Below are 15,336 nucleotides of genomic sequence, written 5' to 3' on the forward strand. Positions count from 1 at the left end.
TGCAGTGCTGGGTAGGTGTTAAGCTCATAGCAACACCATCTGGCTCTCTTTGACCCTGTTCCTGATGGAGCCCAGCTCCCTTATCTATAGGTAACTCTTAATCCTTTCCCTGCCTTTCCCCACTTGAGTTCCCCCATGAATTTTCACCAATCTCATGAAATTCCTACAATCCCATTTAGACCCAAGCCTAACTGTGATACTCTCCTTCTGCCTAGCATCCCCACAATTTCTCCACCTCCATGACATCGCAAAATCTTCACTGGTACCTCACAGATTCCTTCAGCCCTGGTGAGCACCTCCCTCCACCCCTCTCCAGTCCCACTGAAATGCCCTCGTGTCCTCCTAGGTCTTGTCTTTTCACCATCAGTTCCCCAGCTTTGCACTGGTGCTTTTGTAACCTTTGACAGCAAGTTCCTTGAGGGCTTTTCTGCAAATGCTTTTATCCTGTTGACCCTGGTTCTCTCTGTGCTGCTCACATGAGGGACAATCCCTTAAATTCCACACCAGACCTATTCACGTTTGTGTCCTGCTCACGCAAAGTGGTTTTTCATCTTGTGCTAGTGTGATGGGGCATCTCCCTCATCATGCTTTCTCCCAGAGCATTTGTTTAATTTCCTGCTCATTCCCTGTGCCTGTGGCTTGTCTCCCAGAGCTCCTGATAGCTTGGAGGTTTCTGGCAGCTTCACTGCTTGCTCAGGAGGGCTGGGACAACTTTTTTTAATAATTTACTGGCGTTAGTTCTTGTGCAGGAGCTGGTAGCATTGTGCTGGCAATTAGATGCTTAAAACCTGGGCTTAAGGGTCCTTATTTGACTTTGAGATTGCTGAGGAATGCAGAGCTGGGAAGAAAGAGGCAAAATAAAGAGTTTATCTGAAGTTGAGGGTTTCCTTGTAAAAGCCAAACCCTACGTGGAAAGCATCTCTGCAACACTGTGAGGCTCCACCGAGGGATAAAGGTCTTTTTTGTACAACCCAACCAATATTGGACCTGCCACCCATATAATATCCCTGGAAACCTGTGCAACAGCTGATCTACATACAGCATTATTCATAAAAATGCATGCTATTGACAAAAGATGCCGAAACCCAAGGTGGACCCAAAGCGTGTGGACATTCAGTCACATGGCTGGAGAGGGGCGCAGGTAAAACGGCGTTTTAAACTGTTAATCTGCTCCTCAAAGGCCACGCCAGGCTGCTGGGACTCCCCAGGGCATCCTCGGGGGGCTGGTGGCGTGGCGGAGGGACTCTTAAATTTTGATGGCTGAGGAAGATATGACCCCCCACGGGCAATCCGAGGGTTTAGTGGATTTATGTAAAAACGAAGAGGCACTTGCCTAAGTAAAGGCACACCCAGCGGCTTGGGGGTGCGGGCGGGGGGCTGGGGGACGCCGCCGCATGAGGGGGTGCAAGGGCGTTTGTGGCTCTACCGGAGCGGCCGGCGGGCAGCCCCGGGGGAGGCGGACAGCCCCGGGGGAGGCGGTCCCGGCAGCCCGGCCCTAGCCCGGCCCTGGCCCGGCCCGGCCCCGCGGGGCCGAGCTGCCATTTCGCGGGCGTCCCTCCCGCGGCGGGCGGCGCCGCCCCCTCCCTCCAGCTGCGGGGCGCGACATGGCGGCGGGGCGGGCGCTGCCGCTGCTCCTGCTGCTGCTGGAGCCGGTGGCCGCCGTGTGGCCGCAACCCCAGGCCGAGCGGACCCCGGCGGGTGGCGGCCGCTGCCTGCTGCCTCCCCGCCGCTTCCGCTTCGCCTACGCCGCCGGCTCCGCCGTGGGGCCGGGCTGCGCCGTGCTGGAGGCGGCCTTCCAGCGGTACTGGGCGCTGCTCTTCGCCGCCGCCCGCCCGACCGGTGAGGCGGGGCGGGGGCTGGCGGGGCGGGGGGCTCCGCGGTCTCCCCGCGCGGGGGCGCTGCCGGGGCGGTGGAGCCGCTGGGCCGCGGCCTCACTGTGAAAGCCCAGCCCCAGAGCCGGCCTCGTTTGTTGTGGGGCCGAGCGCGGCCTGCGGGGCCAGCAGCCTTCGCGGGGGGCGCTGCGGCCTGGGGCGCGGCGGGGCTGCCAGCCGGGGCGGCGCGGTGGCCCTGGGGCCGTGCCCTGGCACACGCGGGGGAAAGTAAAATCCAGCCCTGGCTCGCACAGTGAGCGCACTACTTGTCTTGCCTTTGTTTCAAGGAGCTGGGCTCTTGCTGTCAAGAGTTTGCGCTTTCTGTCTCATTTTTTATCTCTTCCAGACCGCATTTCAGCTCCCCAGTGCTTCCTTTTACTACTTGTCTTGCCACTGCAGGGAGAGCTGCGGCCGGCGTTGCAATCGCTCCGGCTTCACCGTTTTCCACAAGTCTTGGCTCTTCCCTTTTCTAGCAGGTCTTGGTGTCCAGTGTGAAGCTTTACCTTGAGACTCTTGTTGCTTCATACATGTTTCTTCCGAGTACACATTTGTGCCATGGCGTCTCTGCCAAAGCTGAGCTGCTAAGCATCCAGGGGAGCATGGCTTTTCTGGCAGAGAGGCGGTAGCTCTTGGATTCATCCTGAAATTGTTGGGTAAGAAGAGGAAAGGCAAAAGCCTTGAGAGCCTGGGCATGATTTGGGCCAGGTTGTAAATGTTTCTTGTGCTCAGACTTCTTCATGATGGCACCCTTTGCATGTTTGGGATGAAATGCAGGAGATTCCCTGGCTGCGTTCGCAGGGGCAGGCACAGGCTGGGGAGCCAGCACGCATGAATGCTCAGTGCCTGCGTGGGTCTGCAGCAGCCTGAAGCACTTATATCTGGGGAATGTGAAATGCTTCATTCATCAAAAAGAGCTAGTAACTCTGCTTCTGAGTGTTTTAAATGTCAGTGTGAACTCAGTCGCCGCTGATCAAAGCAGGGAAGGGTGGTGGCGTTGGAAGCCACTCTGTTTCATCTTGAGCACATTGTGCTTTGAGAAAGGCAAGTTTGAAATACTGAGAACAGTTTGGCTTGTTTTATTTCTCCAACTCTTACAAGTAGCAATATAAATAAATCTTGATTTGGGAGATGAGAAGACTCCTCTTGTTTCTCTTGCTGCTAGGAACTGAAGTTGAAACAGCTGGTATAATTATTCACATTTTCATGTTCTCAGATGGGAAATTTTGACCATCAAATCACTTGGAACAACTTTGTATGATCACAAGTTTGAACTCATACTCCTTGCTTTCCATACACCTGCTTTATGACGCTCAAACTGCATGATTAAGGCTTTTTTTTTCCCCTCTTTGCCTGCCTTTTTTTATTTTCACATGGGTGATTAGTAAGAACAGGCAATGGAAACCCTGGATGGAAGGAAATAGTTTCTATTAATAGAGAAAATAAATAGCAGAAACCATTTTCTGTTTCAGAAAGCTGCTCTGTCACTTTAACAAGTAAACAAGATTATGTCCAAACTGCATTCATCCTGGACTTCAAGTGTGAAAGCAGACTTAAGTTGGGAGGGATACATGGGGGTCTTTGGTCAAGCCCCTGATCAAAATGGGGTCAAACCTGGAGCTGGAGCCAACTTTGCAGTTGGGTCAAGCTTCTCAGGGCTGTGTCCAGCTGAAATTGTGATATTGCCAGGGATAGAGAACTGAGCCCTTGCTGAAGTGTTTGACCACCCTTAAGGTGAAGGACTTTTTTCCTTATCTCTAATAGGGATTTCCCTTGCTGCTTTCCCCTTGTCTCTTGTCCTTAAGCTGGGCAGCTGTGAAACGAGTCTGGGACCCTGTGTGGAACTCAAGCCATGATATTCCATCCCTGATGTCCTACTGCTGCTAAGCTGCTGCTATGATTGTGTTAACATCCTTACCTTCGGGTCCATGACCGTAATTAACTTGACACGTGCCTTCACAGTGCTCTCTGGAACCATGAGCTTCAGCCTTTGTGGTTGATGGGTCACTGATCCCTGCTGGGCCCATCTGCATTGCCTTCTAGGTGTGATAGTGGTGGTGCCTGCCTGCTCCTTGGCCAAAGAGGACATGTTTGGGTTTGGCAATGTTTCCCTGTGTGGGTTTAAATGCGGTGCATGGTAGTGGGACCAGTTCTGTCAAGGCTTCTCAACAGAATATTTTCCGTGTCTTCAGGCTTGAGAGTGGCTGCCCTGGTGAGCTGCTGTCTTGCCAAGCAGAGGGAGCAGGTCTTGCTGTGCTGGCGTGCCAGCTCACACATCTGCGAGGTTGCCTTGGCTACCAGCTCGTCTGTAACGGAGAGGAAAGCTCAAAACAGAGGGCTATCTTCAAGCCGTTTCTCTTCTCTCCACAGAGGTTTCGCCATTCCTTCATGGAGAAATCTGGGGGCTCTGGCTCCTTTGAGCTTTGGAGTGTGGGCTCTCTGCACTTCACTCAAACACTAGCAGTGCCATGGTCTGCTTGGTGCCCGGCTTCTGACCGGGCTCACTTAAAGTCAAACTTTTTATCTTCTGGTGCCCAGATTAAGCATTGGCTGTTCTTGGGAATACTGGTGGGGGTGTAGGCATGGACCTTGGCTGTGATTAGCAGGGCCCCACCCCACTAACCCATGCTCCTCCTGGCCAGAGACTGATGTGAATAAACCCATGCATCTCAGCAAAGGCTCGACACCTCTCTTTGGAGTTGAATGACTCCAATGAGAGCTCAGGCCTCTGCATCCTTGGAAGTGCTCCTTCATATAGGGAGGCCTGGCCAGAGCTCCTGCTTGGGGTCTGCACATGACTGGCTTTATTTTTCCAGCCATTGTGCTGGGGACCTGCTCTGCAGAAGGTAAAGTTGGTCAGGAGCCTTTCAGTGCTGGGAAGACCTTTTGGTGGCCTCAACTCAGCCTAGCTCTGTAGTATGCTTGGATTTATTCTCCACCTTTTTTTACAGGGTTTCTTTGCTCTTTCTAAGAAGTATGGGTAGAGTAGCAGAGCTCTTGGGTTCATGCTTTTTCCCCGGTGCTGGGAGAGTTTGGAAACATGAAGCTTTTCACCCTACCCCAGAGAATATTTGAGTAGTCCTGTCTGTTGCTTAGAGCAGGGGCTGGTGTCCAGGAAGCCTTGGGGGCTGCTGCTGGACCATACTCTGATGTCTCTCCTCTTTTGTATGCTCCTTTAAGCTTTCACTGCGAAGCCTTCCCTGGTAGACCTCTGTGCTGAAGGTTGGGATCAGCTCATGTGCTTCTGGTTGCCTGTGTTTAAAGAAGCCCCTGCTGAACACCCCTGTGCCAGCTCAGGGGTGAGGGAGGGGGTGCCCATTTCTGCCACGTGTTTTTAAAGAGTCCGCATACCCCTGCACCTCCATTGCCAGCTGGGTTGGGAGGATGGCAGTGGACTGGAATCAGGGGAAAGAGCCAGGATGGCGTTGATGTCCGTGGTCTGTGTCCTTTGCAGAGAAGGAGCTGCCCTGGGGGATACCGTGTACTCAGCTTCTTGTCTTTGTTGCCACACCGGGCTGCAATGGGTTTCCCAGCCTGGACTCCAAGGAGAGCTGTGAGTATTGAGGTTGGGAGCAGGGGGCAGTGACTGGAGTGGGAGTGCAGCTGTTTCTGTGCCTGTCACTTGGAAATAGCATTGTGCATCACATACCCCCAATTTTAGGAAAGCAGAAATTCTTGCTATTACTGAGAAGCTGGGGTAGGAAGGGAGTGACTTACCTGAGAATGCTGATAAAGCAGTGGAAGAGGTTTAAAACAGAAAGAAACCCAAAAGTTGGTTCTCTGGGATCCCAGGGTGCAGTCCTATATCAAAGCCTCAGCCTGGTGCTGCTGCAACCCCATAGCTGGGGCTATCATGGCCCATAGCAGAGTGTGATGGAGTGTGGAACTTAATGCCAGTGCTGGCCCCTCTGATGCTGTGTTTCAGATAAGCTGTCTGTCTCAGAAGGGTCCTTGCTGCTTTCTGCGGATGCTGTCTGGGGAGCTCTCAGAGGTGAGGTGGGCTTTCTGTGGGGCATTCCTGCTCTCCCTGCCTCAAGCCTATAGGGATGTCTCTCTGCGCCTCTTTCTATAGACTTATTTGTTAATTGAGCTCTGTTCCTTTGAGGGAATCTGTGCTGAGAAAGTGACTGTGTGTGGTTTTCTTGCAGGCCTGGAAACGTTCAGCCAGCTTGTTGGGAGAGATGAGAATGGCACGGTGAGTCCTGGCCTCATCTCCTGGGGGCAGTCAGCTCTCCATAATGCTCCTGTCTCCATGGGGACAGGCTGAGGATTGCCAGGGATGCTCAGGATGAGGGGGGTACCTGCAGCGCAGCACAGCCTTGCCAAGGGCCAAGTAGAAATTCACGAATCCAGCCAGATCCCTGCCTTCTGAGCAGGTAAAGCATTGCAGCAGTTTCTAGCTAGCTTGTGCTCTGGGCAGTGGGGGTACCCCTCCTTGTTCCGCCAGCCCTGCAGACAAAGGTGAGGCCGTTTGTCTCCTGCTAATGGCTGTGTTGTCCGAAGCCCTCCTTACTTCCTCCTCCTGTTCTCTACATGCAGTACTACATCAACAAAACAGAAATCGTGGACTTTCCCCGCTTCCGTCACCGGGGACTGTTGCTGGACACCTCTCGTCACTACCTACCCCTGAGAGCCATCCTGGAAACTCTGGTAGGGGGCCTGTGCTGGGAGACTAAGTGGTGTAGTTGGATGTCCCTTCCTCTGAGACAGCTGAGGGCTCCTTGAGTAGCCTGGAGGGCTTTTTGGGTTTTTTGTGTTGCTCCTTTCCACAGATCCTAGGAGCTGTCTGATGCATAGGCCACTGCATCTACATTTCATTGAGGAAGAGCTTGTTAAATCTAGGCTTTTTGAATAAAAACAGAATGCTTGTCCCTAGATGAAGCAGCAGGCTGGGGTGGGATGACAGCATAACCTCAATTCTTAATTTACAGATGTGCATCATGGAAAAATGCTTCTGTGCTGTAGGTCCTTCCCAGTGCACATGGCTGTGTTTGCACTCAGTGTAAGTTGCATCTGCCTTGTTTAGGTGATTTCTCAGCTCCCTTTGTAAATAGGATAAGGAAGAAAACCCTGAGGTAGCTTGGATTCCTGCAATCCAGATTACTTCCCGAGGCTGGCTTGTTTCTGAGGCAAGGAAAACCACTGACTTTTTCCCAGCCACATTAGACAAAGGTTGCTGGTGTTTCTGTGTTCATCCTAGGCAGAATTAGACTTCCAGGTCTCCACCATTGGCTCAGTTATAGGGAGAAGAAGGATTTTATTGTGAGCAGAAGTACTGTTGTCCCTTTGCAGCTTGCTGTGGTGCTGGAAAGTTTGAAGAGAGGTGTCTCTTGAATCCTGGGGAGCATTTAGGGACTCTGCCTAGTCCTTTTAGAGAACAGAGACCTTCTCTCCTTTCTGTGGCAAGCTGGGTGACCTTTCAGAAGGGACGGGCATGTTCATCTTTGTTCCTGTTCCTTCCCAGGATGTCATGGCATACAACAAGTTCAACGTGTTTCACTGGCACATTGTGGACGACCCGTCATTCCCCTATGAGAGTATGACCTTCCCAGAGCTCAGCAAGCAGGTAACCCACCCTGATCACCATGTAGCACCCAGCCCAGGGCAAGCAGATCCCTCCTTCAACACCTGAGCGAGGCACTGAGATTTCTTGTGTTTCCCCAGGGAGCCTTCAATGCCATGACCCACGTGTACACAGCCAGTGATGTGCAGACAGTGATCGAGTACGCCCGGATGCGTGGCATCAGAGTCATTGCAGAGTTTGACACTCCTGGGCACACCCTCTCCTGGGGTCCAGGTGAGGAGCAGACCCTGCCTGCTGCTGCTGCTGCCGGGAGAGTTGTAGCTGTACTGGGGGGAGGAAGGGGATCTGTAACCTGGATTCCAAAAACCAGGTGTGAGCAGCTGTGCCCCATGGGCTGGCTTTGCAGAGGAGCAAACCATCGTCTGGAGGAAGCAGGACCCAGTCATCCAACTTCTGGAACAAAATCCAAAGGGAAAACATTTCCATCTCTTCTTGGGTCCAAGCTGGGTGATTTGTTTTGGGGGAACATCTGCTTTGCCAAAACCAACATCATGGGTATTGCAAGGATCTTGGGTTTAACTGGGGGCAGAGCTGACCAAGCTTCCTCGCTCTGCACAGCTGTGCCCAAGTTACGCTGCTCTCTGCTCCAAGGACTGCAAGTACTTCCTCTTCCATGTCTGGAAGTGCAAGAAGTTCCAGGGAAACATTGCCTTGTCTTTCTCTCTCCTTCCCCTGCCTCCAGATGCCATGGCCTGCACTGGAGTGTACCCTGTGTGTGTGGCTAGAGCCAAAACTGTGACTGCCCCTGCTTCCCCATCTGCAGCAGGTGCATGGAGCTGGGAGAGCATGCTGGGGACTGTGTCAGCATTACCCTTCCCCGCAGCTCTGTGTGGTTTCCTGTAGGAATCTGCCAAAAAAAGCAGTGAGGCCCATGATGAGAGATACCAAGGGGAAGGGTGGAAACCGTAGTGTTCTTCTGGGATTTGGTGTCTGTGTGTACTGTCCTCAGGGGGGTAAAAGGGGTGTCCTGCCTAAAAGGCTCAAGCTCTGATGATCTCACCTGGTAGTGCATGTTGGGGCAGCAGTGGATGTGCATGGGGGGAGCACAGGATGAATGCAGAACACTGATCCCTCCCCAGCAGGTCAGGCTTGCTAAGCCAGAGATAATTTTTCTGCTGCTGTTTATGCCTTGTGTGCCATGTGTCTTCTGTCCCCTGGCAGGCCCTGGGCCATGCTGAGAAGGGTCCAGGGGGTTATACAGGGTGATATGGCCATGCTCAGCCCCTTCGTTGCTGTCCTGTGTTTGTTACGACCCAGGTGCTCCAGGCCTCCTGACTCCCTGCTATTTGGACAAGGATCCTTCTGGGACCTATGGGCCCATCAACCCCATCCTTAACAGCACCTACCAGTTTGTGACCAGTTTGTTTAAAGAGGTCAGCACTGTGTTCCCAGACTTCTTTCTTCACCTTGGTGGCGATGAGGTGGACTTCACATGCTGGTGAGTCTGAGATCCGTCTGGATAGGAACTGGGGAGAAGTATCTGGTACTGGAGTCTCAGCCCATTGCTTTTTAGTCATGATCATCTGCAAGTCTTTGGTGTCCTGCTCCCCCAGGCTCTGTGTGTCAGTGCCCAGGGTTTCTGTGCTTGTGGTGATGCTGGTTGTGGGAAGCTGCTGTGCCGGTCCAGCCACAGCTCTTGGAATGCCTGGGCTAGCCTTGGACCAATGTGAGGAAGGACTTGGCCATGTCTTGGCCTTATTCCAGAGGTCGGGCTGCAGTGCTCTTATTCTCTTCTCTGTGGTACACAGGAAATCAAATCCAAAAATTCGTGCCTTCATGAGGAAGATGGGCTTTGGTGAAGATTACAAAAAATTAGAGTCGTTCTACATCCAGAGGTAAGGACTGTTGTACCCTGGACCTGCAGCTGCAGTATGTGACCAACACAAATGTCTTTTGCTGTCCTGGGGACACCAGACCTCCTTTTTAGGAGCATGCCCATTTGGGCATGTCCCCCTGACCCCAAAGGGAGTAGCCTAGCTGCGTTGTATTGGGAGATTGACCACAAAAAAGCCCGAGGCTGAGGAGAAGCAAGCCCCATAAAGGGCTGTGTTTTCTCCCTTCCCCTTCAGAAGTACCTTCACATCCTGCTGTGGGTGTTGGGAATATTGGTACTGCTGTTTTGGCTGCAGCCAGCAAAGAGAGGGAGTGTAGTCAGGATAACCCAAAACTCAGTACTACTTCCACTCCAGGCTTCTGGACATCATCTCTTCCCTCGGCAAAGGCTATATTGTGTGGCAGGAGGTGTTTGACAACGGAGTGAAGGTGAGAGCTGCCTGCTTTCCCTAATGCAGTTGCCTGTGCTGGAGTAAACAGTGCCAGCATCCCAGCCAGCCACACTGGTGTGCTCTGGGGGTGCTGTGCTGGGGCTGGTAGGGTGTATGCTGATATGGGACTGGGTTTGATCTTGAAATGGTGCTGCCAGTGAGCTGCCCTCCTGGTGGTTTGACTGTGGTCAATGGTCTCTGCCCTCCAGGTCCTTGTATGTACACCTGCAAGAGGCAGGTTTTAGCCCTGCCTGGGATACTCTGCAAATGGACTTGTCCCTTCCTCTGTTGCTTCTGCAAACCAGATGGGAAGTGGCTCAAAAGTCAAGCCAAAGTCTGCCTCAGTTTCCCTTTGTTGGGAACAGTGGATGGGTCAGGGCAGGTGCTTGCAGGGGGGAGGTGGTACTCTTGTTGCTGCACTGATCCTGTGCATGGTGTTCACATGTGGTCTTCAGGTGAGGCCAGACACCATCATCCATGTGTGGAAGGAGAACCCCAAACCATACATGGAGGAGATGGCAAATGTCACCAAGGCTGGCTACCGGGCTCTGCTCTCTGCACCATGGTATCTCAACCGCATCTCTTATGGGCAGGACTGGATGGCAGCCTACCAGGTGGAGCCCTTGAAATTTGGAGGTGTGTTCCTTTTGTCTCCTTCTCGTATGGCAGCTCACTTGCCACTTGGAGGTAGCACCAGGGCTGGCTGTCCTACTAATCTGTTCTCACTGCTGGTGTGAAGGTGCTTGAGTAACTGTGTCCTCGGTGTTTGTGCTATGTCCTGTTCTCTTGCTGCCAGCAGAAGACAACTCTGCTCTCCCCTAGCCCAGGGTTTGAAGCGGGGCCTTCCAGACGGGCAGGTTATATCCTCTGTAGCTGAGCTGCTCACTGCTGTTACAGGCATCTCTCTGGGCAGGGCAATAAGTCACCCTGCTGTCTTACAACACCTCATCGCCTGAATGCTGTGTCCTCTGGCAGGTAGCCCTGAGCAGAAGGATCGGGTGATCGGCGGAGAGGCATGCATGTGGGGTGAATATGTGGATGTCACCAACCTGGCCCCCAGGCTCTGGTAAGAGAAGCCATGGGGAAGTTAGCTGGAGTCACCTGGGGCAGGGCTCGGGCCCCTTTGCCACTGAGCAGCGTGTGCCAAATGCTGTGGGTTTGGTCTGCGCATGGTGCTTGTCCCTGTCCCCTGGCAGTGTCTCCGTGCTAGTAACAGCTTCACTGAGGCTTGAATGAGCATTTGTAAGACTGTAACGTGCTCCTGTACAACTTGATGCTGCAACCAGTATGTGTCTTAATGCTGGTCACTGTCCTGTCACCCTGGTCCACTCCTGATCCACATGTGTCTAGGAGCGGATCTTTTGATACACGGAAGCCATGCGCTTCTGTGTGCTGAGGGATGTTGATCAGCAAGGTGGGAGCTCAGGGCTTTGTGTGAGAAGGTTTTGACTCCTCCCTGACCCCACTGCTTCTGTCCCTTGTTCCTCAAGGCCAAGAGCTGGGGCCGTAGCTGAGAGACTGTGGAGTAACGCGACTGTCAGAGACCTGCAGGATGCCTACGTGCGGCTGGCCGACTTCCGCTGCAAGCTTCTCGGGTAACCGTCCCTCCTTGCAGCTGGGTGCTGGCTTGTGGGGACAGTGCCAAATGCCACCCTCTCTGGGGTTCAGTCTTTGGGAGGGCAGTGAGGCTGAAGTGGGCTTTCCCTGGTGCAAAATGACCCTTGTTCTTTAAAGTCCCAAGCTTTCCTCCTGCCTCTGTGTGGGCAGAGCTTTGTGCAGTGCTGGAAGAGAGCCCCTGCTGCCGGCGTGGGCTGGTGGCTCTGTCAAAAAGGACTTCGTGCTGAGGAAGGGGGACCCGTCAGTTATTGCCACCTCTCCTGCAGCACCAGTTTCCCCAGGAAACCTGCTCTTACCCTGTGCTCCCACATATGAGCAAACAACCAAGTATAAGCGCAGGATGAAAGCCGCTCCCTCTGTCACATGTGAAGTGGGGCACCGATGGCCACCCTGCACTCCTCTAACCACTCCAACCTGGGCCATGGGCTCTGCTTGTGCCCCCTGCGTAATGCCATCTCTCTGCTCTTTTCCCAGGCGTGGTGTCCAGGCACAACCTCTCTACGTTGGATACTGTGAAAATGAATTTCCTGGGTTTTGAAGGGAGAGTCCTGCTGCCCTCTGTCATTGTGCACACAGGAGGAGTGATCCCCCTCTCTCTCAAAAGCTTCTGGCTTGGCAGAGGGCCCCCTTCCCACCTCTGGCTTCTGCTCTTGCTTTGTTGCAATGAACCTTTTTTTCTTTAGTGTGCACTCTTCACCTCTTTTTCTATTTTTATTTCTTTAAATCTATAAATAAATTACCTCAAAGAGGAAAAAGGTGCATTTTCATGCTCAGCTGAGACTTGGGAGACTGTGCGAGGGTTATTGTTAGCAGGAGATGGGTAGGGCTTGCTCCAGAGGTGCCAGTGAGGAGCATCATCCTGGTGGCTCCAGAGCTTGCTGGGTGCCTGCCTAGCTGGATGAACTGTGTTTAGTCTCTGCTACTGTCACAGACTCCATCCCTGCAGAGAGTAGGTGATGAGAAGGTGTGGGGTCCCCCAGTTTTTTTCACCTTGACCTCCCACTGTCCGCACTGGTGGTGGGACAAGACACTGCTTGTGCCAGAACAGGTGACACCCCACCTTTTTTTTTTCTTCTGTGGCCTGTGCAGCAGTGGTCAATGCTGTGGTGTTGCTTCCTGTCCTTGTCTCTCTCCTCTCTCTGCCTGTGTCCAGACTGGAGGTCTGCTTGCAAGCCACCATCTCTGCTGCCCCAAACCCTGTCTGCTGCCGCCATCTCCTCTGGCTTCTCCTGAAAAGACGACACGCTGAAGCCTCTCCAAGGAGACCTTGCAAACCTGCTGAGTGGTGCATGGATATTACGGAGTCACTGCTGAGCTCTTCAATCAGCCGCCGCCTCTGCTCAGAATTTGGCCAGCCAACCTGTCCTGCTCCTGCTCTGTGTCCTTGAGGTGGGGAGCTCAGCTCCAGGTCTTCTACATCCAGAAGAGTTTGGTTTGGGTGGTATTTTCCTTGGAGAAGAGACTGGCAGTGCTGCTGTCCCGCGGGCTGGGACAGTCATGGTTTGTCTTCTTTGATGGGGCTGCCACGGTGTTCAGCTCAAAGTGGGGCGTCTGTCAGGGAGAAACCCTGGCTGAAGGGACTGTTGTGCAGTGTCTTGGTCTTAAATGTGAGACCTGCTGTTATGACTGGAAACCTTTTACTATTGAGCTTTAATTCAAAAATACCAAATTAACTTTGAATTTAAAATACTCAGAAATTGTCAAGTCTTGCATTTCTTTACTGTGAAAGGATACCCAAACACTGCTCCTCTGAAGTGGTATCTTAAAGGGCGGGGGAGCAAGACTCTGGAGCCCAACCACCCTGGAGCAGGGAATTTTAGCCAGATTTGGGGGAAAGAGGGATATTTTTTCCCCCTACTCAGGATGGGAGGGGAAGGGCTGCCTTCCTGTGCCCTGTTTCCTGGGGGAAGATGCTGCTCTGATTCCTCCAAGTCTGTGTGGGAAACGTGTGCCCCTTTTCTCTGTTGCTTTGGTTATGAATGCTGTCCTGGTCCTGGAGTTAGGGCTGAGTGGAGGGAGCCGGGGGTGCCCGGCCGCCTGCCAGTCAGTCCTGGCCAGTGTCTTAAACTGAGTAACCCAAAAGACCTAAATGGTGCTTCCTTCTGCTGCGGTGTCAGAGGCTGTCAAATCCTAAAGAGCTCCGAAAGCCTGGTGTAATTAATGCTCCTTCCTCCCCGCTAGACCTGGCACCAGCAAATGCTGATCAGAAGCTTCTCACCCCTGTGAGGACATGTCATGCTCCGACCCAAGCCCCTGCTGATACCCCGCAGTGTCCCTGTGACACCAGTTAGGGCTGGCTTTGGGAAGCGGTGCTCTACAGCGCACGTGCCTCAGGTACTTGTGGGGCAGAAGCTTTACCTTGGGGGCCAGGCTGCTGGCCTCCAGTGCTCTACGCCCAGCCACTTGCTCCACCTCTGCGTGGCTGCCACTGCTGTGCCCTTCCCGCAGCTGTGCCAGGGCAAGGACAGCCGGGATACCATCATTTGCTGATCAGATGCAGCGCTTAGGGCTCAGATGGGGTGGCAGGCACAGAGGAAGGGGGTTATTAACACCTCCTATTTTTTAAAGCTGTTTTTTTCCCTTTTCTTCTCCCTAGTGCAGCATAAATTAGTACCTTTGCTGGGTGCTTTTGTTGCTGCAGGGAGCAGCTGCCGGTGAGGCTGGGGCAAGGGGGAGCTTGGCGCTGAGGAGGGTGCTCTGCTCCCGGTAGGGTGCTCAGCTCCCAGGGCACTGCTCTGTGCATGCGGAGGGTCTCTTCCCTGTCACATGGCAGCTCCCTGTCCTCACCCTGCCTGTCCCCTGGCTTGCTGGGCTCCCTTGTGCCAACAGCTGGGTGCAGGAGCCTGCAGGGCCTGAGATACTCCAATGCCAGCGGGGTGGCAGGGGGGGACACCCTAGCCCGGCACCTTCCACCAAAGCCTGCTATTTACAATCCGGGTTATATCGCCCCAGGGCTCCGCTTCCAGGGGCTCTGCACCAGCATCTCCCCAAAACCACCGCCTCGGGGGCAGCTTGGTGACGCTGTCACCCTCACAGAGGCTGGGATCCCCGTTGGCGGGGAGGGAGCACCCCGCTTTCCCCTGCCGCGGCCTCGCTGTGTGGCCCGTTCCTTCCAGAACATCTATTTTGGTCGTGTGGAACTTGCCGGGGAGCAGAGAACAGGCAGCGTGTGAATCACTCGGGGCCAACGGGTTTAAAAATAAACCCAAGCGGCGGCGAAGAACAGCCACCAAACCCCCGGATTTCGGCAGGATTATGCTCCACGCCTCCAAAACCCACCCGTGGGTGCCCACCCTGGGCACCGTCCCTGTCCAGTGGGTTTTATTGGGACACACTTGCATAGGTTTGCACATGCTTGCAGGCACTTACCTGCAGCTGTGTGCACTTGCTTGCATGCGCATGGGTGCTTGCAAACATGTGCACCTGTGCACATGCTTGTACACATGTGCATATGCACGCTTGCAAACACATGCACTCATGCACATGCCTGCACACACATGTAAATGCATGCATGAACACACATGCTTACATGCCATTGCACAGGCTTGCAACACAGGCATGAAGCTGCATGTGCTTGTGCACACTCTTGCATGTACTTGCGCACGTGCGCAGTCTTGCAACCATATGCATACACTTGTAGCACATGCACATGCTTGCACACACTCACACTTGCACGCACATGCAAACGTTTGCACACACCTGAACGTGCATGCTTGTGTGCACGCTTGTTCACCCTTGCACAAACATGCACGTGTTAGCATAACTTGCACAAGCTTGCACACACATACATATGCTTGAAACATACATACATACACTTGCACACTTGTGCACACTGCACACATGCTCACACATGCTTGCAAACCACTGCTCACACGCGGCAGCATACTGGGGAAGCCAGGCACCCCCAGCTCAGCTGCTGCTCTAGAGTAATTAACGACTGCGCTTGCTGTAATTACAGATTTTTCGGGGTGCAGGGGGGAAGCGCTGCCCCTCCCTCCCCTTC

The 15,336-nt window shown here is 53.5% G+C and overlaps 1 protein-coding gene across 2 annotated transcripts; it reads left to right on the forward strand.

Annotated features, from left to right (window-relative positions):
- Positions 1 to 1,568: 1,568 nt before the first annotated feature.
- On the forward strand, positions 1,569 to 13,030 carry HEXA (hexosaminidase subunit alpha). 2 transcript variants are annotated; one of them, XM_056346275.1, is made up of 14 exons: positions 1,569 to 1,839; positions 5,323 to 5,421; positions 5,794 to 5,859; positions 6,017 to 6,063; positions 6,408 to 6,518; positions 7,333 to 7,434; positions 7,533 to 7,665; positions 8,710 to 8,890; positions 9,201 to 9,287; positions 9,642 to 9,714; positions 10,172 to 10,352; positions 10,692 to 10,782; positions 11,207 to 11,311; positions 11,808 to 13,030. In XM_056346275.1, the coding sequence occupies exons 1-14, from the start codon at positions 1,605 to 1,607 to the stop codon at positions 11,869 to 11,871; spliced, it is 1,575 nt and encodes a 524-aa protein (XP_056202250.1). In that variant the 5' UTR covers positions 1,569 to 1,604; the 3' UTR covers positions 11,872 to 13,030. The 2 variants fall into 2 exon arrangements, with proteins under 2 accessions (XP_056202250.1, XP_056202251.1); XM_056346276.1 differs by lacking the exon at positions 5,794 to 5,859.
- The last annotated feature ends 2,306 nt before the right edge of the window (positions 13,031 to 15,336 follow it).

Source organism: Falco biarmicus, chromosome 7 (assembly GCF_023638135.1).
Source record: "Falco biarmicus isolate bFalBia1 chromosome 7, bFalBia1.pri, whole genome shotgun sequence".
NCBI lineage: Eukaryota > Metazoa > Chordata > Aves > Falconiformes > Falconidae > Falco > Falco biarmicus.